The sequence below is a fragment of the Neophocaena asiaeorientalis genome, unplaced genomic scaffold (genome assembly GCF_003031525.2).
Source record: "Neophocaena asiaeorientalis asiaeorientalis breed wild unplaced genomic scaffold, Neophocaena_asiaeorientalis_V1.1 scaffold649, whole genome shotgun sequence".
Classification (NCBI taxonomy): domain Eukaryota; kingdom Metazoa; phylum Chordata; class Mammalia; order Artiodactyla; family Phocoenidae; genus Neophocaena; species Neophocaena asiaeorientalis.
Window position 1 is genome coordinate 3,222,847 of NW_020173202.1, and position 23,013 is coordinate 3,245,859.

Consider the following 23,013-nt stretch of genomic DNA (forward strand, 5'->3'; position numbering starts at 1 on the left):
TGCCTCATGTCAGGGCCGCTTGGAATGCCCTTCCTCAGGATGGCCGTCATGGATCCCAGGTCTGGGTTGGGTCTTCCTGCTGAATATTCTGCATGCCCTCTGCTTTTCTCTGCCCTACAGTAATGCCCAAGTGATCATTGCTTGTTGGAGGCTTTCCTGCTGGAGCATAAGCTGCCAGAAGGCAGGGACCCTGTCATGGCTCCACGGCTGCTGTAGCGATGACACAGGTAGCTGCTGAATGAGTAAACCCGACTTATGTCTAAATAAAGTTACCTGGTGTCATCGAGGAGAAGTAAGTGTGAATGAGTTACAACTACAGTTAGGGAAAAATGACCAATATGTGCTTTTGCGTTGACTCAGCAGTTTCACACCTAAGATTAATCCCAAGGAAATGATCAGAGATGTGTATTCACGGATGTGACTGACATTCTTATTTATGGCATACGGCATTGGAAATGAATGTTCAGCAGTAGGGTTAGATAACTCCTATTATGTCTACATGGTGCATCCATTAAAAGTGACACTGCAGGAGGTTAACATTACGACTTGGGAATATATTCATAATAAACCAAGACACAGAAGTAGATTATAGAAAAGCATGATCCCAATTTTTAGTAACAATGAATAATTAAAAAAACTAGAAATATGTACTCAGATGTTTGTTGTAGTCACCCTTGGAAGGTGAGATTATGAGTAGTTTTTTTCTTTTTGTGCTGCCCTGAATTTTCTGCAAAGAACATGGCTACATTTTTAATCAAAAAATTTTTTATAAATAAGTACGTTCCTGATATTAAAAAGTAATATAGCTTGTAAAAATCATAAATACAGTAAAGCCTGACTAAAATTTATATGGCTTTGTCTTAAATTTTGAGATAATTTAATAATTTTGACTTGTGCTGGGCTTATTTCACTGAACTTTAGCAACTAATGAAAAATGATGACCAAATTTATAATATAAATAAAATTGCATCACAACGATCGAGTCTTATAAACCTCATTTTGCATATAAGAAGAATGAAGTAACTTGCTCCAAGATTCACTGCCAGTAAGTGGCGGTTAGAATTTCAACTCAGCTCAGTTTTGTTGTAGAGCCTTCCCTTCTGTCAGCAGCGCTGTGCCGCCCAGCGTTCTGTCTTTTTCCCCAGGACGCAGCCAAGAGGGGTCGCGCTCCCAACTCGGTGCATCTGCCACGCACGGTTTCCTGAATGTTGGCGTCAGCGGTCATGGCCAGACTGTGGTCCGGAGGGTCCTCCGGGGAGGGCACCCTGGGTCTGGAGTCGTGACGGCTGTAGGCTTTCCATTTCCACTTTGAATAAACTTTATTGAGGTTGAAGTTAGTGGTAAAATATCCCTCTGACACTTGTTAAGACAGTGAGAAGGACTCTCTTCAAGACTTGAGTGGTGAGAGAGGTGGGCTCAAGTTCGAACACAGCACAGACACCGGGGGATTGAGAGCCTGCAGCAGAGGGAGGGTCGCTGGGACTGGAGGGCGGGCGAGCAGTTAGATCAGATCTTGAGGAGGGTCACATGTCAAGGGTGGGGTTACTCAAGCTGACTCAGCAGGAATCTGGCTAAACTTGGTAAGGATGAACTTGCAACTCAAGGTGGAGGCCTGTCGAGAAGAGGGCCCAGGAGCCTGAGTTTGGTCAGGGAGAGCGTGTCGGCCAGTAGTTCCGCGAGTCCCGTGTGGAGGCCTCTGACAGCAGGGAGAGCAGCCTGGTACAGCCGCCCGGACCACCTGCGGTGAACCACAGCCCTGGCTGTGAATTCCAGTGAGCGCTGGGCAGTTGCCGTGTCTCGTGTGCTGGCCTGGGACACATGTTCATCCCTGAATTTTCAGTCCCTGTTCTTACCCTGCTGTGTTGAAAGGGTCCCTGTAAGTTCCTCTTTTTAGCTGAGGCTAATGGGGAGGAGGGGAGGAGAGGAGAGAGCAGACTTCAGATCCTCCACTTAAAGGTGTGAGGGGCCTCATGAGAGGGCCCAGGCCCCGGGCAGCAGGTTACCACTGGGAGAACAATGGTCCAAGAGTCAGACATGGAGCATGGAAAAAGAGGACTGTATGTTCTTCACTGAATCCGGGGACATTGTCCAAGAGATTCTTCCAATATTCAGTTTTTTAACAGAAGGTCCCTCTCTGTTTTACTTTGCTGTTTACTCTTCATGAGAGCTCAAACACTGATGTTACACGTTAACTTGTAGATTTTTGTCTTGTAGAGACATTATTTCTGTCTGATAAAGATCTATCCAAAGGTTATGGTTCTATTTCTGTAGGACATTAACCCAATTCGTCTCCAACTTTAAAAAGCTCACTTTGGTCGGCCAGCTCTTCAGATGCGCTCGGAACTGGCTTCCTGTCGTACAGTTTCTTTCATTAATTTATATTTGCATGGGTTATGTCTTTTCACCTTTGAACATTATGCCTTGACACCTTTGGGATGCTGGATGTGGCTCAAGGTGGCCACAACTGCTGGTACTGGTTGCCTACAAACGCTGCTCCATGGGGGGCAGGGTGTGTGCCCTGGGCTGTCCATGGGTCCACTGTTGCTGTGTCCAGAGTGACTCTCCATGTGTAGCTTTTGACCCCGTTCTCTCAGTGGCAGATAGGGTGCATATGTGTTTTGCTGCCTCTCTCTTCATTTCTCCAAGTGTTTGTCAGTTGAAAGACTGTGAATAAAGGAGCTTCTGGGCTTCTCCTTCCTCTTCTCTCCAGGCCTCATTTACTGGTAACCCAGTACATTGGGATTGGTCTGGATGTAAGGAGAACAGAGCCATTGCTAGGAGCGAGGCCTCCTCCCGTGTCACACACTCAAGCTGTACTTGTGCACCTGCTGCTCTTTCCTAAAATCTCCCGCACTGATGCTTTGTTTCCCAGACCAGTTTGTCAGCTACTCAAGGGCAGACTCTACTCTGTACTCTTTGCCCACAGTTGGAGTCTATAAACTTGTTGATTCCGGATTTCTCTTTATACACTTGCCCTTTGATGCCTTTATCTATTTATTCGTTCACAAGTGCTTGCCAGGCCCTCATGTGCCTGATACTGTGCTGGGTGTTAGGGATCTGACAGGGTGACATCTTCTGCCCTGAGGCCCACATTAATGCACGTGACTCCCAGACTGTATTTTGGGCAGTGGGACTCCTACCTAGTGAGACATAACTTTTGTTTTCCAGGCAACAGTTATCTAGATAATGACAATTTCCTGTATAATTTGCAGGTAGAATAAATGAAATTTTGTATATGTGTGTGTATATATACGTATAATTTTACAATATATATATTGTATAATCATACATGTATTTGCAGTCATCTTAAAAACTACCTTTAGAGTATATGTTGTTAGCAGTAAAAGGCTTAAAAAAACAGAAGAAAGTTGTTTAAAAAGGTAATATCCAGATTTCTCTTTTTAAGCATCTCCTTTCACACCACACTGACTGCATTGATGGCGGGCTAACACTGCATTAATGCTTTGAAGAGCCGAAGTGCCGGAAGGCATCCTCTAATGCCCAAGTCCCCAAACCTTTGCCTATCCAAAATTGTCTTTGTGAATGCCATAGAAGAGCACATTGTAACATAACATTCCTGAGGTAATTTGTGATTCAAACTGTGAGAAATTGGCAGTGTGAAAGACAGGAAAAACCAGTACATGTTTAAAAAATAGTGAGCTTTTCACTACTGGGGTAAGCAAGGAGGAAAAACATTTGAATAAAATCAAAGCAGAGGCTGAGCCCGACTTCTTGCAAAATAAAGAGGAGAGTGTTTCAAGAAACTCAGTGTTGTCACTTGCAGTTTTAGTAGGAAAATGCTTGAAACAAAAATGTCTTTTTATCGGTGAGGGAAGGCAGCCAACGCAAATGTGGCAGAGCTGCTACACAAACGGGCCCACGTCTGTGAGGGGTGGGAGTGAAAGCGGTGCCGATGCTTTGCCCTCCTGGCTCCATCTCCACGTGGGCTTGGTGGGAGGGTCCTCAGCACCCGCAGCAGCTCGGGGAAAGAAGCAGGTCTCCTCCTGCAGTATAGAAAGAGTCCGCCTCCCGCTGGGTAAGATCTACCTTGGATCCACTCGTCGTCCACAGACCTTGCCTTTTTTTTTTAAAATCCATTTTGGTGTTTTGTACAGCCTGACATTGTGTTGTGAAACATATCCCCTTTCCACACCAGGCCCGGAGGGCCCGACTGGAGAACTGCCTTATGGCTGAGATAATCATGTTATGAAGTCCATCTCCTGCTTCAGAAACACACCTTCCCCAGATGAACCCACTGTTAGTCATAGGTCTACAGTGGTTTGGGGTATATGGATCCATTATGTGTAACAACTTAATGAGCAAGGCCTCACCCAATTTCAACTTAAATGTGTGCTATTTGTGTCCACTCAGTTTTTAGATATTCTTTATTATTAATGGCTATTAAACAGATAACTCCAAATTCTCTTAGGGGCAAGGGTCCATTAACAGGCAGCAAATTCTTAAAAGATAATCCACGAGGGGGCCTTTTCCCAGCCTAGTAATTTATTTACTGAAATAGGGCTTACAGTTTTTTACCCGCCAGGGTTGTTTTGAAGAGTGGAGACGTGTGCTTTGAGTGCCCAGTGCTGTCTGGCAGGAAGTGGGCACAGACAGGAGCTGTTACTGCTGTGCGTGGGCAGCTTGGGGCTGCTGCCCTCAGTCCCCAGCCTGGGAGAGGCACCGTTTGCTCTTGTGCTGCTGTTTGCGTAGTAAGGATATTTTTGTTTTGTTCTATCAGAGGACCGGAAGCCCTGATGAAAAGAATAGGCCGTTAAGATAAAAGATGTCTGACCACTGATGGGTGTTACTGGCTATATTACATCTTTTGTTATGCGTAAGGACATCATACTTATTACATAAAGGACTCTGCTTAGATTTTTTCCAGATTGTGAATTCTGATCCTTTGAACTATTTTGTGTGTTTTTACATTATAGAATGGGCAGTTTTCCATCCCAAGTCAGTCAGTCACCACCTCAAATGTTGCTGCATTTGGCCTAGTGAATATCCATGTAGTTTCCTTTTTAACACCTTTATTGAGATGCACTTGATGCACAGGAAACTGCACATACGTACAGCGTATGATTCGAGAGGTTGAGCATGCGTTCACCCGTGACACCATCCCCACAGCCAAGGTGGTGAATGTGTCCATCACCCTGTCTCCGCTCTTGTCAGTCCCTGTCTCCTCCTGCCCCACTGCAGACGACCACAGGGCTCTTGCCACTGCGGGCAGCTCAGCTCTCAGTGGGCTAGGCTTTTACATAAGTGGGATCGTGCAGTGTGCACTCCTTGGTCCAGCTTTCACTCAGCAAAATTATTTTGAGAAACATCAGTGTTGCACGTATCAATTTTACATTTTATGTTTTCAAAATTAACTTCTGTTTGAGCTCCTAGATGGGCAGTATTACTTCTTTGAAATTGTTAACCTGTTTTCGAACTTTGTTGAGAAATCTCTTGAGTAATAGTCTTAGTGACAATCTTAAAAGAGTGCTGCCCTGTGCTGTCCTGGTGGAAGTCCGACTCAGCACCTTACTTGCAGGCGCAGCCCCACGGGTGTGTCCGGGGAAGCCTCTTCAGGCTCCTGACCAGCGTGACGTGCTCTGTGTCGTGCTGGAGACAGAGAGTGAATGTTAAATATTGTCTGTGTTTGCTCTGAAAGGAGCCATATGTCTGGTGATAACGCCATAACTACTCATTTCTTTTCCTTTCCAGATCCTTTCCAGGAGGTCAGTTATGGGTGTGAGAGGCTTACAGGGATTTGTGAGAAGTAGCTGCCCACATATATGTATGGTAGTAAATTTCAAAGAGCTGGCAGAGCACCACCGAAGCAGGCATCCTGGAGGGACTCCTACCATTGTGGTCGATGCCATGTGTTGCCTCAGATACTGGTACACGCCGGACTCTTGGATCTGTGGTGGCCAGTGGCGGGAATACTTTTCTTCTTTGCGAGAATTTGTGAAAACTTTTACAGCTGTTGGCATCAAGTTGGTATTCTTCTTTGATGGCATGGTGGAGCAGTCCAAGAGAGACGAGTGGGTGAAACGAAGACTCAAGAACAACAGGGAGATAGCCAAGATCTTCCATTATATCAAGTCCCACAGGGAGCAGCCTGGCAGAAACATGTTCTTCATCCCCTCAGGGCTGGCCATATTTACTCAGTTTGCCTTGAAGGCCCTGGGTCAGGAAACTCTGTGTTCGTTACAGGAGGCCGACTATGAGGTGGCTTCCTATGGCCTCCAGAACAACTGTCTTGGGATTCTTGGAGAAGACACTGACTATTTAATTTATGACACCTGTCCCTACTTTTCCATCAGTGAGCTCTCCCTGGACAGTCTGGACACCATCATGCTCTGCCGAGAGAAGCTCTGTCAGAGCCTGGGTCTCAGCCTGTCTGACCTTCCTCTTCTGGCCTGCCTGCTTGGCAACGACATCATCCCAGAAGGCATGTTCGAAAGCTTTCGTTACAAGTGCTTGTCTTCTTATACCTCTGTGAAAGAGAACTTTGACAAAAAAGGTAACATTATCTTAGCTGTAGCGGACCACATATCTAAAGTTCTTCGGTTGCATCAAGGTGAGAAGAAGCTGGAAGAGATGTTACCTTTGGGGCCAAACAAAGCTCTTTTTTATAAAGGAGTGGCATCATATCTTTTGCCAGGACAGAAGTCTCCATGGTTTTTCCAAAAACCTAAAGGTGTAGTAACTTTGGACAAGCAGGTACTATCCATGAGTTCAGATCCTAAATCCAAGCAAGAAGTTCCCGTGTGTACAGACCCTGAATCCAAGCAAGAAGTCCTTTTGTATACACACCCTGAATCCAAACAAGAGGTTCCCGTGTACACAGACCCTGATTCCAAACAAGAAGTTCCCATGTGTACAGATCCTGAATCCAAGCAAGAAGTTCCCATGTACACAGACCCTGAACCCAAGCAAGAATTTCCCTTATGTATACACCCTGAATCCAGGCAAGAAGTTCTCTTATGCACACACCCTGAATCCAAGTGGAAATTACCTGTAGGTATGGACCCTGAATTTAACGTAGAAGCACCCCGGTGTACAAACCCTGAAATTAAACAAGAAGATCTTGTAAATATGGGGCCTGAAGTCAAGCAACAAATAACTATGGTTTCGGATCCTGAGATCTTGAAGGTATGTAGATGTGCCCACCCAGCTCTAACGTCATGATGGAAAGTGTACCCATTGATAGATTTGACAGTGAGTATTTATTGACTGCCTGCAGTGGTTAAGACACTGGGGTGGGGGGTGGGGGTGGCAGGCACAGGACAGAACCCTTGGAGTTTAGCTAGGAAGTAAGATACAATACATGTGAAAACCCACATTATAAACTCTGTCTCACGTTGTTACATCACTGTTACAGAGAGAGTGCTCGAAATTTGGAAGAGAGTAATCACTGTGGGTTAAGTACAGAGAGAAGCTCCCAGGGATAACTGAAGCCAGGCCTTCATGGGGCTGAGATTTGTTGTGAACAGGTGAAGATGGGGTCTATGGCAGCGCCCGAGGGGTGGCCTGTAGAATCTCCCGTCAGGCACAGTTCTGGGACAGGTAGCAGAGGCATGGGGTTTGAAGGGCTAAGTAAGGAGAAAACAGTTGGAAAAGATAGACTGCGGCCAGATTGTGGATTTTGGTACATGCCATGCTAGGAATTTGGACGTAGTCCTGAAGGTAATATAGAGCCTTGATAGTTTTTGAAGGAGAGCCACTGTTTATTAACTGCTTGCTGCATGTAGGATCTGTCTGCGTGCAGTGCGTGTATTTTAGCTCATTGAATCCTCTCGTTCTCCTTGGGTCACAGAGAAGGTGCATGTCCACATGAATGCCCTGAGGCATCTCAGCAAGTGCAGAACCAAACATGACCACAACCTTTCATTGTTCTGGCATTGACTGTCACCATCTTGCACAAGTTAAAAACCTGGGAACCATCTCTCCCATTTTTCGTAACCAGTCTCTCCCAAGTCTTGGTACTTTGATCTATTCGGTGGATCTTACCACCCTAGGCCAAAATATCGCTTGTGTGAATGACTGCAGTCATCTCTGAGCGCTCTTCCGAAACAGACTTCTGCCCCTTCCAGTCCATTTGTCATGCTGCACACAGAAATAAAACCCTTATTTGCATTCCGTAGCTCTTAGGAGGGAAACAGTAACCAGAATGAGCCTGGCAGCCATCACCCAGCCACTAGCTGCAGCTCCACCTTTGTCTGCCCCTCGGCTGCTTGCAGCCTCGCATGTGCTCTTCGCCCTCCTGGACGGCTCTCCTGCCCCCTTCTGCTAGTCGATGCCTGCTCGGCTTTTCCACCACACACGCAGAGAAGCCCCCTGGCTGCCCACCCTGTGTGTGTGTGCCTGACGTTTGCAGCGCATGCCCCTGGAATGTCGTATTTGGTTCCTGTCTTTCCTGCTAGATGGGGCGGTTCTGTGAGGGCAGGACCTTGTTTGTTCTTGTCATTGCCAAGCCCCTTGTCCTGTCCTGCTGTCTGTCTGGTAGGGGCTGCTAGTTCAGTCTCAGAGGGGATGTTCTCTGTCTCTTGTATCTTTAGGTTTTCTCTAGTGACTTCTTCCCTCCCTCCTGTACAACTGCAGGGGTTCTCCTGTCCAAAAGGTCTTTCCCCTCTTTCTCTGTTACATATATTGTAGCAGAGGAGCTAAGAGGTAGAAGGTGATACATGTTTTAAGAGAGTTGTAGGTGAAAAAGTATTAAGAAGTTAAATTTATTCTACTGGGAAGCATTCTTAACTGCTTTTTAGAGGAAAAAGAATGTGGGGTGGACGTTGGAGGAAGGTTAGAAGTGGACCTCCACGTGGAGGTGCTGCCAGGCAGTGGGACATGAGTAGAGCATGACAGCACGGGCACAGGTGGGCCTCAGCAGAGAATGAGGAGTCGTCTGATGAGGAAGAAGGAGAAGAGCATGGAGGAAGGACAGAGAACTAAACCTGGGCTCGACTTGCATGTGTTCAGTTTGGTCGTGCAGGTGGCTCTCCAATGACACATCTCTTTGTAGTTGTTCATGGTTCCCAGAAGGTGTTCCTCACTGAGTCTCCTTCGGTCATCGCACAGCTCTGTCGCTAGACGTGTGGGTGAGGACATAGGTGTGAAAGTGACATGGTCTGCAGTAGTCACACGACTAGCGCTTGGCAGACCCCGGCATTGAACCCAAGCCTTTGACGCTCTCCAAGATCACCACTGCCTTCCCTGCTGGTCTAGAAGTTCATTGGCGCTTAGAGAGGTGACACAGTCGTGGTCGGTAGTGTAGAAGCAGGAGAGTGGAGGAGTGTGTAAGGGAACCCCCCTGCTCTGAGTCTTCATTCGAGAGGCGGCGGTGTCTGCGTCTCAGCCAGCCCAGGACTCTGACTGAGCAATCACCTGCCACATCCACAGCGCCATTCCAGGCCCTCTCTGCTCACTTTCCTTTGCTCTGGCCCCTGCCAGTCCCTGACTTCCGCTCCGGTCTCCCGTCTGTGTATACCTTGCACCTGTCCCGTCTGGGCTCCTCGTCACGCTCCCTGGCTCATCCGCCACACCCACCCCATACCCACCTGGGCTTCCGCTGTGCTCATGGGCGTCCTGGCCGTCTCACCCAGTCTCCTGCAAGGGGAGTGCGGACAGGTTGGGTCTGACTGCCAAGGGTAGCACGTGTGTGCTGAAAGAGTTCAGGACTTAGTTCTTACACTCTTTAAGGAGGCATTGGCTATCAAGCAGAGGTGTGGTGAGATCACATCTTTGTTTTTTGAAACATTGGGTACACGGCAGAGAATGGCTATTGGCACATAGGAGGGTTGGGTGGCCTCAGAGAGCTGTGGTCTCCCAGGGGCCTGGGGGAGTTCAAATTACAGGGATTTGGGGAGCAATTTGGAGGCAAAAAAGGCAGGAGCTGGGGATGGGGTTGCTCTTTCAGGAAGTTTAGCAGAAAGAGCCTGGGATGGGAAGAGGCCAGCAGAATCTGGTAGGCCTGTCTGCGGGTGGCAGGGGAGGGGGGAGGGTAAGGGCAGATAGTGTGCTGTTCCAGTGACACTCGCATTTACTGAGCCTTAGTGATACCTTTGAAAACAATTTTGAAGTTTCTTAAGTTTCCCTTAATTTTTCCTTAAAAAATTTTTTGCAATGGAGTCTTCCAGCCCTGTCAATAGGTAACGAAAATTCAAATGTGTGCATTTTGACCACACATAGTCACCCTGGAAATCCTTAGGTGCAGAGTTGCTGAATGCAGCAATTACCTGAGTACATACCCACAACCACTGCTGTTTCCTCCAGAGTTACACACTGTTGGATAAACTGAATTCTTGCTTTAGAATATTCAGGTTAGGTGCATATGTTAAAGTTTTTCCAAGTGTGGAATGCTATATAATATCTACAGTTAAGGGCAGAGATAAAAAGATACTGAGGTGATGAGCTAATTAATGAATTAATATTATGCTTGTAGAGAACTTCTCTGAAAACCCTGTGTATACCCAGAAAAGAATGTTACATCTCAAATTCTGTAGAGTTGCCAAAATTGAAGATTTCTTAGTAGAGTGAATATAATTTATTATAGCTATATACATAAATTTGTCAAAATACTAACTCTTCTGAAATAAAAAAAGAGTAAGAAATGGAAGAGGGAATAGGAGAATAAATTAGAAGGTATTCTGCCTTAAAAGGATCATGAAATATCTAACCATATTGTTTCTGATAGATTCTGTATCAAAAGGGGTGTTATAGAGAAATAGGTTACTTCTAATGATCTTTGATTGGTTAGAGCATCAAGTAATAACTCTTTTGGAATTCTTGGTGACCTTAAAGTTGCTAGCTTGTCTGCCATCCTGATTTAAAGAAATTTTAGCCATGAGATAGACACTCGAGTATGTCCAGCCTGAGACCAGTACTTAGCACCTATTGGCCATGCACTATGTGCCAGCCTCGTACATTAACACATTTAATCCTCACGATAGTTCTGTGAGGTCAGCACCTTTGTTAAACCTGTTTTACATATGAAGGAAGTGAGGAGTTAAAGGGATTAGGACTCAAGTCTACAATAATGAATGGGCGTGACTGAGCTGCTTCATGTGTATGAATAACAACGGGACACTGACACACAGAGGTTTTGGTGTTCCAGGTTATTGGCAGCACATTTTAAGGGCCATTAATGGTAGGCTGGATTTAAATTCTGAAGAGTAATCTAGATGAATTTATTCCTGCAGTAATAAGAATGTTTTTGCAGGAACATGAAACCTGTATGGAGGATATTATAGGCCGTCTGATCTCAGCTACTCATTGAATGAGAAAGTGGTATCCATTTAAATCATCCATCTCGTCACCTACCATGTGCTGCCACTCTGCTGCATTCGAAGTAGAAAGAAATGAGTGCCCAGTGCATAGTTGCTGCTCAGTAAAAAATCCCTGAACAGTTGAATGAACGTGATGCAGTTTCTAATCCCAGGGAGTTTATGGTTTAATAGGAGAGGTAAGGCCAGGTAACCAGTGTAGGGTAAATGTGAGTTTGAGCCCATCAGGCCAGGGGTAGGTGAGTTCCTGCTCAAAGAGGATGACAGGGTTATGGAGAGATGACGCCTTAGGGGACCCTCAGAGGAGCAGAGACTGGGAAGTGGCTGGTTGGGAAGGGCTGAAAGAGGTCGGTTTTCCGGAGCACAGGGAGGATTCTTGCAGAACTGTGGAGGTTGGGCCCCAGAGAGTCCACGAAGGGCAATGGTGTACGTGGGAAAGGAGATGGAGGCCTCCGCGGGGCCTCCCTTGAGTCTCAGGCTGAAGAATCTGTGGTAGCTGGCCAGATGCTTTGAGGAGGCATTGACTGGGCCTCTGTTTCCAGGAAGGCAGAGTATCGCTGGGATGAAGGGTGGCTTGGAGAGAGGAGACACTGGTGGGGGCGGCTGGAGCCCTGGGTAGCATCTCTCCGTCAGGTGGACAGGATGATGAATGACGGCAGGAGGAAGTACGACAAGTCTGGTAGGTGATTGGAAATTGGAGGAGGAGCAAGAGGAGTAATAGAAAGCTTTGAGCCAGAAGCCCAAAGGAAAGGAGGCACAGAGGCCAGCTTGACATCATGAGTTTGAGTGACAGTTACTCTATTTCTGAGCCCTCAGAGGCGTTGGATTTCCTATTAAAGGTCACTGTTTTGTTTTCAGCGAGAAACCAGTTGCATTTAAATTTCCGGCAGGTCGCCAGAGCACATCACGTCCAGGCAGAGAGCTACCTGGTGTACAACGTCATGAGCAGCGGGGAGGTCGAATGCAGCAACAGTCTGGAGGATGCGATGGACCAAGCTCTGCCCAGCCAGGCCTTCGTCTACCGCCCAGTGCGGCAGCGGGTGTACTCCCTCTTGCTGGGGGATAGCGAAGGTGAGTCATGGTCTCGCAGTGACTGTGCTCGTGGACCTGAATTCTGAGAACTGACCAGACAAAGTAGAGTGCATTCTTTCAGGACTTGGGGTTTATTTCTCTGTGAAATCTGTAATGTAGAATGCCACTCGCATCTGTGCAGAATAAAGGGTAAATGCCTTGGGACGTCTATATCTAATTAGCAAGCATTTGACCAGTATTCATTAAAAGAGAAGTGCATTGTTTCTGTAAAATGTCGAGGTTTTTTTTTTTCCGCCGCACAGCATATGGGATCTTATTTCCCCAACCAGCGATCGAACCCACGCCCCCTGCATTGGAAGTACAGAGTCTTAGCCACTGGACCACCAGGGAAGTCCCTAAAATGTTGTATTTTTATGCCTTAAAAGGATCGTCCTTTTTAAAAAATGTGAAAACCCTTTCCTCCTGTAGGAGTGTAGGGTGTGTTTATTATTAGAAGACAGCGTCTAGTTACTCTCCCTCAAAATGTGAGTTTCGTAAAATGATTGTATATAATCATATATTTTAAAATATAAACAAAATTTTCCTTTGGAGTTTTTGTAATTAAGTTTATGTTTTTCCATCTGTATTTCAGTTTCACAGTAGGAACAAGAGGATAAGGAGAGGACTGTCCATGGCTAGGCCAGTAAAATTGAGAGGACCTTTAACACCAGGAATAAAATTAATCAGACCCTGTAACCCTCTGTTAGGAACAGTCTGGGGAAATTGGGAGTGTCGGAGAGCGCTCTGTAGCACAGACTAGTGATGCTTAATGCATGCAGTTACCTCCGTGCAAGGCCTTGCTGACCTGAGGCAGGCTGCTGGAACACCATGGTCTGATCGGATGGTGCTGGGATGAGAAACAGAGTCTGGCACACTACTATCAGGGCAAGGATTGAAGCAGAAAAGTCCTGGTGAAAGGATGTCTGTGGCCCATTTGCCTAAACTCCATTATCTCCAAACCTACCAACATTACTATTAATATTATTCCAGAAAGGAAACATTTACATAATCTAAAGGTGGTGATAGAATCATCAGATTGAAGTGTTGTGCTTATTCTTTTTTGGGGCAGAAGGAGTGACAGGTTCTTTGTACCCAGATTTTATTAGATTCCCAGCACCACCCAGCATGTGCTGCCTTCTCCCATAGGTGCTGTGAGAGTTCAGACACTGATGTGGCCTAAGGAGGACATGAGAAAGATGTTTAAGCTGATTTGAAGACAGAAACAGAAGAACCTATGTAAACTTTGAAACCAAATATTATTGAAATAATTTTTCTATTTTTCTTATGTGGTTCTCTGCCCGTATACTCTTTCTTAACATGAATGATGGCACATTGACTCCGATGATTAAAGAAAAGATATCTTCATCATGAAAAAATTTCATGTTATAGAATAATATTTGCCTAGAATTATTTTTAGAGTATTTTGTTAAATGAGGTTAAAATATATAAACTTCATAACTTAAATTTCCTACTTTGTTAATGCAATTTATTGACAGCCGTAGAGATCACTTTATTAGATAACCACAATAACAGGAAAATTACTCAGATTGAACTTATCTTCACAACTGACCTTCACTCTCCTTTTTTCTTTCTCAACTTTTTGGCTTTCTACATGAAGTCTACATTGTTAGGATGTAAACATAAAAAGCTGCTGTTGCAGGTTTATTTATAATGAATATAATAAAGCGTATTCTGTGCTGTTTGCTTGGCTTGGCTTACTATTGCACATGCACCTAAAAGAGATGTCTTTTCTACAGTTGAGCGTGGTGTTCTATAAAATGCCAGTATTGCGAAGAGGGCTATGAGAGTCTTCCACTGACTTTCTGTCAGCTTGTTCATAGGTTTTAAGAAAAGAGTGTTGAAATCTCCAGATACTGTTGTGGATGTTTTTATTTATTCCCTTCAGTTCTGTTAGTTTTTACTTCAGATGTTTTTGAGGTTCTGTTTTTAGTGAATGGTATCAGACAAAGCTGGCTTTGTCTGATACTAGTATACACACCCCACTTTTCTTATGATTATGGTGTATCTTCTTTCTGTCCTTTTACTTTTAAGCTATTTCTTTATATTGAAAGTATGTCTCTTTTAAGCAGCATATACAGTCTTTCAATCTCTGTCTTTTAATTAGACTGTTTAGGCCATTTACACTTAATGTACTTATTGACAGTACATGTAATGTCTTCATGGGTTTAAGTCTTCATTTTGCTCTTTGCTCTGTTCTTTTTTCCCTTATTTTCTCCTTTTCTGACTTCTTTTGGATCAATTGAGTAATTTTTAGTATTTTGTTTTATATTGGCTTATTATTGGACTTGGATTATTAGATTTACCTGTTTTTGTTTGCTTGTTTTTTTTAGCAGTTTTTATAAGGTTTATAATATATGTCTTTAATGTGTCACAATTTGACTTCCGTATCATATCACGTAATGTGTATTGTAAAAACCTTACAACAGTGTACTTGCATTCTCCCTGCTATTCTGTATATTTTTAAAACTTTTAAAATGATTATATACTCAAGGGAGTTGCAAAAAATAGCTCATAGGGTTTCATGTACCCTTCACCCAGCTTCCCCAAAGATGACATCTTATATAATAAAGTACAATATCAAAGCCAGGAATTTGACATTGGTACAGTACTATTAACTAGATCATAGACATTATTCACTTTTCAGCATTTTGTCCACCCATTCGTTTGGTATGTGTATAGTTCTATGCAGTTTTATCCCATGTCAAGGTACAGGAATGGTCCATCACCACAGGGGAACTCTCTCATGCTGCCCCTTTGTACCCTGCCCTCTGTCCCTGTCCCCTGGTGACCACTAGTCTGTCCTCCAACTCAACATTTTGGTCATTTTGAGAATGTCACATAAGTGGAAACATAGTAGGTAACCTTTTGAGATTATGCATATGTTTTAAATCCCATAACACACGATTCTTATTTTTATTTTAAACCATGGGCTGGCAAACTTTTTTGTGAAGGACCAGATGATAATAAATATTTTAGGCTTTGAGGGCCCCACAGTCTGTAACAACTGCTGAGCCCTGCTGAGCCAAGTGCCATGGACCTACATCCAGAAGGGTGTGGCTGTGCCAGTGAAGCTTTATCTAGTTTTCCCATGTCACAAAATTTGAATTTTATGTCATTGGTCTGTGTCACAGAAAATTCTTTTGATAATTTTCCAAGCATTTAAAACAATATGAAAAGCATTATTAGCTTTCAGACTATATAAAAGCAAGCAAGCCAGATTCGGCCTATGAGCCAAGTTTCCCAACCCTTCCTTTGAACAGTCAGTTGTCTTTTTTTTTTTTTTTTTAAGAATAATTTATTTTTTTTTCCTGCGTTCGTCTTTGTTGCTGCGTGCAGGCTTTCTGTAGTTGTGGCGAGCTGGGGCTACTCTTTGTTGCAGTGTGCGGGCTTCTTATTGCATCGCGGTGGCTTTTGTTGTGGAGCACGGGCTCTAGGCCGTGCGGGCTTCAGCAGTTGTGGCACATGGGCTCAGTAGTTGTGGCTTACAAGCTCAGTAGTTGTGGCTCGCAGGCTCTAGAGCGCAGGCTCAGTAGTCGCGGCGCACGGGCTTAGTTGCTCCTCGGCATGTGGGATCTTCCCAGACCAGGGATTGAACCTGTGTCCCTTGCATTGGCAGGCAGATTCTTATCCGCTATGCCACCAGGGAAATCTCAGTCATTTGTCTTTTAAAGGAGTTAATAGGTGAGATGAGGTCTTCTGTGTGCACCATTTCTGCTGCTCTTTTTTTTTTTTGGTACGCAGGCTTCTCACTGTTGTGGCCTCTCCCGTTGCGGAGCACAGGCTCCGGACGCGCAGGCTCAGCGGCCATGGCTCACGGGCCCAGCCGCTCTGCGCCATGTAGGATCCTCCCGGACCGGGGCACGAACCTGTGTCCCCTGCATCGGCAGGCGGACTCTCAACCACTGCACCACCAGGGAAGCCCTCTGCTGCTCTTTATTTCAGAAATATAATTCTGCTGGATGTAGAATTTTAGGTGTTTTTGTTGGGCACTTTCAGGGTGTCATTCTGTTGTCTCTGGCTTGTGTTTCTCATGAGTTGACGATGGTCCTTCTGACTCTTGTGTCCACAGGTTGTAAGTGTGTGTTTCTCTGGCTGTCCTTAGGGTTTCTTCTTGATTGCTGGTTTTCAGCCACTGTTTAAGCTGAGCTTTGGAGTCGTTTCCTCTCTGTTTATTCTGCTTGCAACTCTTGAGCTCTTTGGGTCCATTTCTATTCCCTATTGACTTAGAAAACAACATTTCATGAAACGGTGCTCAGCTTTTTCTATCTCTCTCTCACCTATCACTCTGGGCCTTCAGTTACGTGCCTGGTTCACACCTCACAGTGTCCCTCAGGCACCAAGGCTTGTTTTTATGCCTCTTCTCTCTGTAATTCAATTCGGGTCACTCTTGTTGTCATTTTCGCATTTCCAGTGTCTTTCCTCTGCAGTGTCTAATCTGCTGGTAACCCATCCGGTGAAATTGTCATTTCAGATATTGTGTTTTTCAGTTTTTTAAAACGATCTTCCATTTCTTTCTTCCCTGTCTTCATGTTTTCCTTTAAATCCTTAAACTTGTTCAACAGTAGCTGTTTTCAAGTCCTTGTCTACTAATTCCGTCAGCCCTGTCATTGCTGGGCCTGTGTCTGTTTATTGACTTTTCCTCCTTATAATGGGTCCACGTATTTCTGCTTATTCTGATGTCCAGTATTTTTTATTGTATTCTAGAAGATTTTGGATCTGTGAAGGGTCTTGATTTCTGTCCTGTCGGGCAGTTCATTTACCTAATCCTTTCAGGGCTTGCCTTATAGGGAATTTCAGGAGGTAGAGTGGCCCTGCTCCTGAGGCTGGGCCTTCCTGGGCTGTCACCCTAGTGCCGGTGTTTGACAACGTCTCTGCACACTGGCCGCAGGGGCCCCTGGGTCGGTCAGCAGGGTTCCCCATGGTTGTCTTGTCTGGCCTCACTGAGCTTTGCCCTGGACCCACCAGGACCTCGAGCATGCTCCTTTGCAGACTTCTGGAGCCCTCTCTGCACGGCACCAGCTCCTGGTTCTGCCTGCAGCCCCTGCTGTCACGACAGCCTCGTCCTCTCAGAGAGTGGCTTGTTCTGCCAGGCTCTCCCGCCCTAGGTTGCTGTCTGCACGGTGCCTCAGGGTAAAAAGTGTCCACTCGAGAATGCGGTGGCTTCTAGAGTTGTTGGAGAGGGAAGAGTCGTCAGCACAACTGCCCTGTCTCAGCCAACCCCACCCTCCTCTAGTGTTCCGGGTGCTGACGGCGTTGAGTGCTAGTGTGGTTCTTGTTCCTTTTCTGTGACTGTTTTCTCCTTGGAGAGTTTTATCCTGCATGTTTATACATTTTTCTCCCATCCATATGTCCATTTTCCTTTATTGGAACTGCTAAGAGATGTTGCACTTCCTGGTCTGATGTTCTGTTTCTTCATCTTCTACTTCCTGGTTTGTTTTTGCTGCATTTGGGTAACATTTCACCACTCCAACCTCAGCTTTTTTGGAGAAGTGTCCCTCTCTCCTTCCTCTCTCCATCAGGGCCTTTCTCTTCTCCGTCCTGAAGCTCCTCCTGGACCGTCAAATTCCTGCTGGAAGCTTCAGGCTGCTGGCCTGGCTCCTGTTCTCAGTGGCTCTGTTGGTGGGAGGCCATCAAAGCTGGGTTTGCCCCCTTTATCCACAGGTGATTTCATTCACTTGCATTGCTTTAAAAACCAAATCCATGTTGAAAAATACAAAATTAATTTTTCTGGCTCAGACCATCCTATTTTTTAAATTTGTATTGGAGTATAATTGCTTTACAATGTTGTGTTGGTTTCTGCTGTACAACGAAGTGAATGAGCTATACATATACATATATCCCCTCCCTCTTGGACCTCCCTCCCACCCCCCATCCCACCCATCTAGGTCATCACAGAACACTGAGCTGAGCTCCCTGTGCTGTACAGCAGGTTCCCACTAGCTATCTCTTTTACACATGGTAGTGCATATATGTCAGTCCTAATCTCCCAATTCATCCCACCCTCCCCTTCCACGCCTGTGTGCACATGTCCATTCTCTATGTCTCCGTCTCTATTCCTGTCCTGGAAATAGGTTCATCTGTACCGTTTTTCTAGATTCCACATATATGCGTTAATCTATGATATTTTTCTCTTTCTGACTTACCTCACTCGGTATGACAGACTCTAGGTCCATCCACACGTTTACTGATGACCCATCCTTCTGACCAGTTCTTTGTCCCTCATGCCCTTGAAAACCAACTCCCCCAGATTCCTCCCTTACGCCATCATCAAAATTGATTTCCTCTGAAGAAGCTTTGTGCTTTTCATCCTTAAGCTTATTACAGTTCGTACTTGCGCCCTGTTCACATGCGTGTTGTCCGGTGGCCCTCCTCCCCACTAGGCTGAGAGAGCAGGGACTGTTCAGGGGGCATTTTGCCACACCTGGCAGATTTCTCAGGTGAGTTAGGTGACCGATATTATGTGTGTTGAGTGTGTGTTTAAAATGTTACCTTTGGGCTTCCCTGGTGGTGCAGTGGTTGAGAGTCCGCCTGCCGATGCAGGGGACGCGGGTTTGTGCCCCAGTCTGGGAGGATCCCACGTGCCGTGGAGCGGCTGGGCCCGTGAGCTATGGCCGCTGAGCCTGCGCGTCCGGAGCCTGTGCTCCGCAGCGGGAGGGGCCACAGCAGTGAGAGGCCTGCGTACCGCAAAAAAAAAAAGTTACCTTTTCAGGAGTACTTGCATTTAGCAAGGCATTCCTTAGAAAAGGATTACCCTAATGGTTGAATTTCAGACATGGGAGGGAGAGCGATGGTCTCTCAAATCCCACTAGGTAAGCAGCTGTCTCTAAGCCCCGTCTGACTGGCAGGCAGGAGCCCACTCGTTTGGAGTGAGGTTTAGAATCAAAGTTGCCTTTAACTCCACGGTCATTGACTCTCAGCACTAGGGCTCCTGCAGGTGCACAGCTGTGGACGCTGGAGGTCTGAGCCAAAGCACAGCACCGAATTGATGGCTTCATACTTCAGAGTTCCTAATTATGGGCAAGATTTGGATAATGGATCTGTTGGATACTCCAGTTCATCTGGAATGTTGGAGGATGCCTCTTTAGGGAGTGGTTGGTCGCTGTCACTCTTACATGTATTTTATATAGTTGAATATATGGTATTTAGACAGCTCAGTGGCATCATGGCCAAAAGTAGGGAGAAACCCTGAAATCAACTCAGACCTCAGCCCATCCTTGGCTTCATACCCATTCTTACCTCTGATTTTAACTCTGTCTCCGTTTTTTAGTCTCCCTAATGATAAGATTAGGTTAAATCACCATATAACTTGATATATTTTAGGAAATAGAAGGAACTCAGAAAGATGCAAGAAGGCAGATTCTGTTCTGCTCTCCTCCTCTTGTCTCACTGGTTTGCAGCTCTGGAGAAGAGCCCACGCCTATGGCAGTCTTTAACAGTTAAGGCTAACTGTCCTTTTTCCTTGTCATTCTCTCCTCGTTTTCACTCAGCAGACATTCTGGGAATCCGTGGGAGTTGCAGGAGAATGATAGTCTTGTGATGGGCGGTTAGGAAGTCATGTCATCCGTGTGGCACCTTTACAAAGTGCCTACAGGCCATCAGCTCATCCAAGTCCTAGAGGTTGACCTAAAAGGTGACTTTTTTTTCAAATGTATACAAAAAAGAATGGGGAGTTTTTCTATATTTTTAAGGACTAAAGCCGCACATAATTACAGATTAAACCAGCAATATAAAAAATATTACAGGATCATAAGGACATATGTATACTTTTTAAAGCCTGGAGGATTGTTATCAAACTTGAAAGTACAGTACTTGAGTGGTTAAAGTTGATGTTGCTTCTGCTCGTTCTCTTTCCCCTCCCATTGCTCACAGACCCTCCAGGTTGTGTGAGAGGAGTGGGCACTGCTGGGAGTGTGTGTTGGCATAATCAAGAGTTTTTATGGGAGAGCGGTTGGGCATGTAGACAGTTCCACAGTTTTGCTCCCAGGGGAAAATGTCTTAGTTATACTAGAAGCTTTTATAAAGCAGTATAATGTGTCTGTCCTTTGGGAATAGCAGAAGAACAAGTTTGATTATGCTACTTTTCTGTTTTCCGTATAAAATGTTATAGCGTGAATAGAGAGTAAAACTAGCAAAGAAATTTTACTTGAGTTTTTACTTTGCTCTTTTGAACTCAGAGCCTAGCAAATTGAAAGTTCAAATGAGAAAGTCAACCTTTTCTTTTAGGAATTACCAAACTCAATTTCCTCTTCTCTTTTTCTTGATGTATCGGTATTTAAGAAGATTATTTTAATTCAGACAAACCAAATTATTGCAAACATTTCTGCTGTTGTTTCAAAGTGCATACCAGATTAAAATCTCTGAAATTACGTGGTACCCCAGAGAATGTGCTAAACTATAGGATTTTCAAGCAAAATGCATTTATTTTTATTTTAAGAAGATTTCAGGTAACACTTTGCATCCGGCTGTGGCTTTTAGAAGGAGTGGGGAGCTGTAACCGTGTCTGTGGTAGGCATAGTCTGAATTAACAGTGAAAATGCTTCCAAATGAATGTTTAGGTCTGGACAGAGACCTTATCCAGACTACAGATTTACTCTGCCATGTTGATAGCATTTTCTAGCTGCTCTGCACTGCCTTTTTACCCTCTTTTGGCAGAAGGAGGAAACGAAGGCGTATCGAGGGTCTCTGTCACCGGGCAGCTCACCAGGTGAGGGCAGGACGCAGAAGAACCTGTAGACACCTGCCCTCCACTTCGGAGAAGATGCTTGTTTTTATCCCTCTTTTCCTGTATCCTTCCCCACAATTTATAAAATGTTGTTTAGGGAATGAAACTTCAGATCAGCAGTTCTGATTGAACTTTTATCCTCTGGCTAGTTAATTTTATTTGAAAATTAAGAGTTTCCTATTCAAGGCTCTGTAAGTAGATAGCTGTAAGTACTGCATTTTAAGCAACATAGTTTGTTGTGCTGAGACCTAGTCAGTTAACATCAGATGTCAGTTAACCATTTTATTGTAAAAGCAAAAGCTTCCCTTCTTTTGTTAATTAAGAAATACTTTGTAATTAATATTCACTTAACCCTCCATGGTCTAAATTATGGAGAAAAGAGGGAATTTGTTGTCAGTGCTGGTCTAAATAATGAGGAAAGAGGGGATGGGGCATCAGTGCTGGTCTAAGTTTTGAGGGAAGAGAGATCTTGCTGTTGGTGCTGGCCTTGGGCCTGTTTCTCTGCCGGGCCTGACGCAGAGGTGAGCTCACAGCTCCTATTGGGCTCTCTCGATGGGCAGCTGTTTCCTCCTGGATTGCAGCTGAACGACTGATGCTGTGTGGCATTTCTCTTGGAATATTTGTCCAAAAGATGACTTCCCTGGGTCTTAACAAGAAAGGAAATAACAGAAGGTCTGTCAGGTGTTTTTATTTTATTTCTTTAATTTTTATTAATTTATTTTTTGACTGCGTTGGGCCTTCGTTGCTGTGCACGGGCTTTCTCTAGTTGCGGCCAGCGGGGGCCTGCTCTTTATTGCAGTGTGCAGGCTTCTCATTGTGGTGGCTTCTCTTGTTGCGGAGCACGGGCTCTAGGCGCGCGGGCTTCAGTAGTTGTGGCACGCGGGCTCAGTAGTTGTGGCACACGGGCTTAGTTGCTCCGCGACATGTGGGATCTTCCTGGACCAGGGCTCCAACCCGTGTCCCCTAGCATTGGCAGGCGGAGTCTTAACCACTGCACCACCAGGGAAGCCCCTATCAGGTGTTTTTAAATAAAGGATACCAGTGCCCAATGTGAACCTATCTTTACTTTCTTTGTGTGTTATTTAGAATTAAAACTTTGAGGTGTCAACTCTGAACCTCTGTGCTGTGAACAGTTTTAGATGAAAGATGGTCACTTGCATGCGGTGTGAAGTGTGGTTTTGTGAATGTTTCAGTGATTCCCCAGGAGTCAATTGGCAGGCTAGGTTCATCAGTGGCAGCCGTTGAGTGTGAGTTACTAAACCTCCTAAGGTTTGTCTCTTGGGATGAGTAGGACAGTATTCACTCAGTTGGCTGTTTTTTGGGGTTTTTTTGCGGTATGCGGGCCTCTCACTGCTGTGGCCTCTCCCGTTGCGGAGCACAGGCTCCGGACGTGCAGGCTCAGCGGCCATGGCTCACGGGCCCAGCTGCTCTGCGGCATGTGGGATCCTCCCAGACCGGGACACAAACCCGTGTCCCCTGCATCGGCAGGCGGACTCTCAACCACTGCGCCACCAGGGAAGCCCTGGCTGTTTTTTAATGTAATGGAAACCTAGGCCAAGAGGATTATATAGAAAGTGGATTGTTTTGTTTTTAACAACATCAAGAATACTTCTCATATTTTCTTTCTTTTAAAAAATTTTTTGGTATGTGTGAAATTTAGACTGAGATGAATTTGCTCATTAAACTTAACAGTTAATGAATATTTGCTCTGGGCCTTGTTTTATATGGAGAAGACACAGTTCTTGCTCTGGGGAACTCACAGTTAGGGTGGGCAGCCGCGGGAAATATGAAGGCATATGTGGGACTCTGGCCAGAGAACTAGGGGAGGGAGGCATGGGGTGCTGGGGGGTGCAGGGGGAGGCGCTGGCCCCACACTAGAGGGACTGATGCCTAACTGAGAGTGAGGGAAAGGGAAAGGGGCAGTTCACC

General features: G+C 45.3%; 1 protein-coding gene across 10 annotated transcripts in view; it reads left to right on the plus strand.

Moving 5' to 3' along the window:
• FAM120B (family with sequence similarity 120 member B) overlaps window positions 1-23,013 on the plus strand; it is a 95,072-nt gene that overhangs the window by 5,406 nt on the left and 66,653 nt on the right. For all 10 annotated transcript variants that reach the window (XR_003003267.1, XR_003003268.1, XM_024744908.1 and 7 more), the window contains exons 2-3: window positions 5,710-7,143; window positions 12,161-12,341. Coding sequence is in view for 8 of the 10 variants with exons in the window: in XM_024744908.1 (XP_024600676.1) it covers window positions 5,731-7,143; window positions 12,161-12,341 (1,594 nt within the window). In the remaining 2 variants the exon portion in view is untranslated. The remainder of the gene's footprint in view (window positions 1-5,709; window positions 7,144-12,160; window positions 12,342-23,013) is intronic.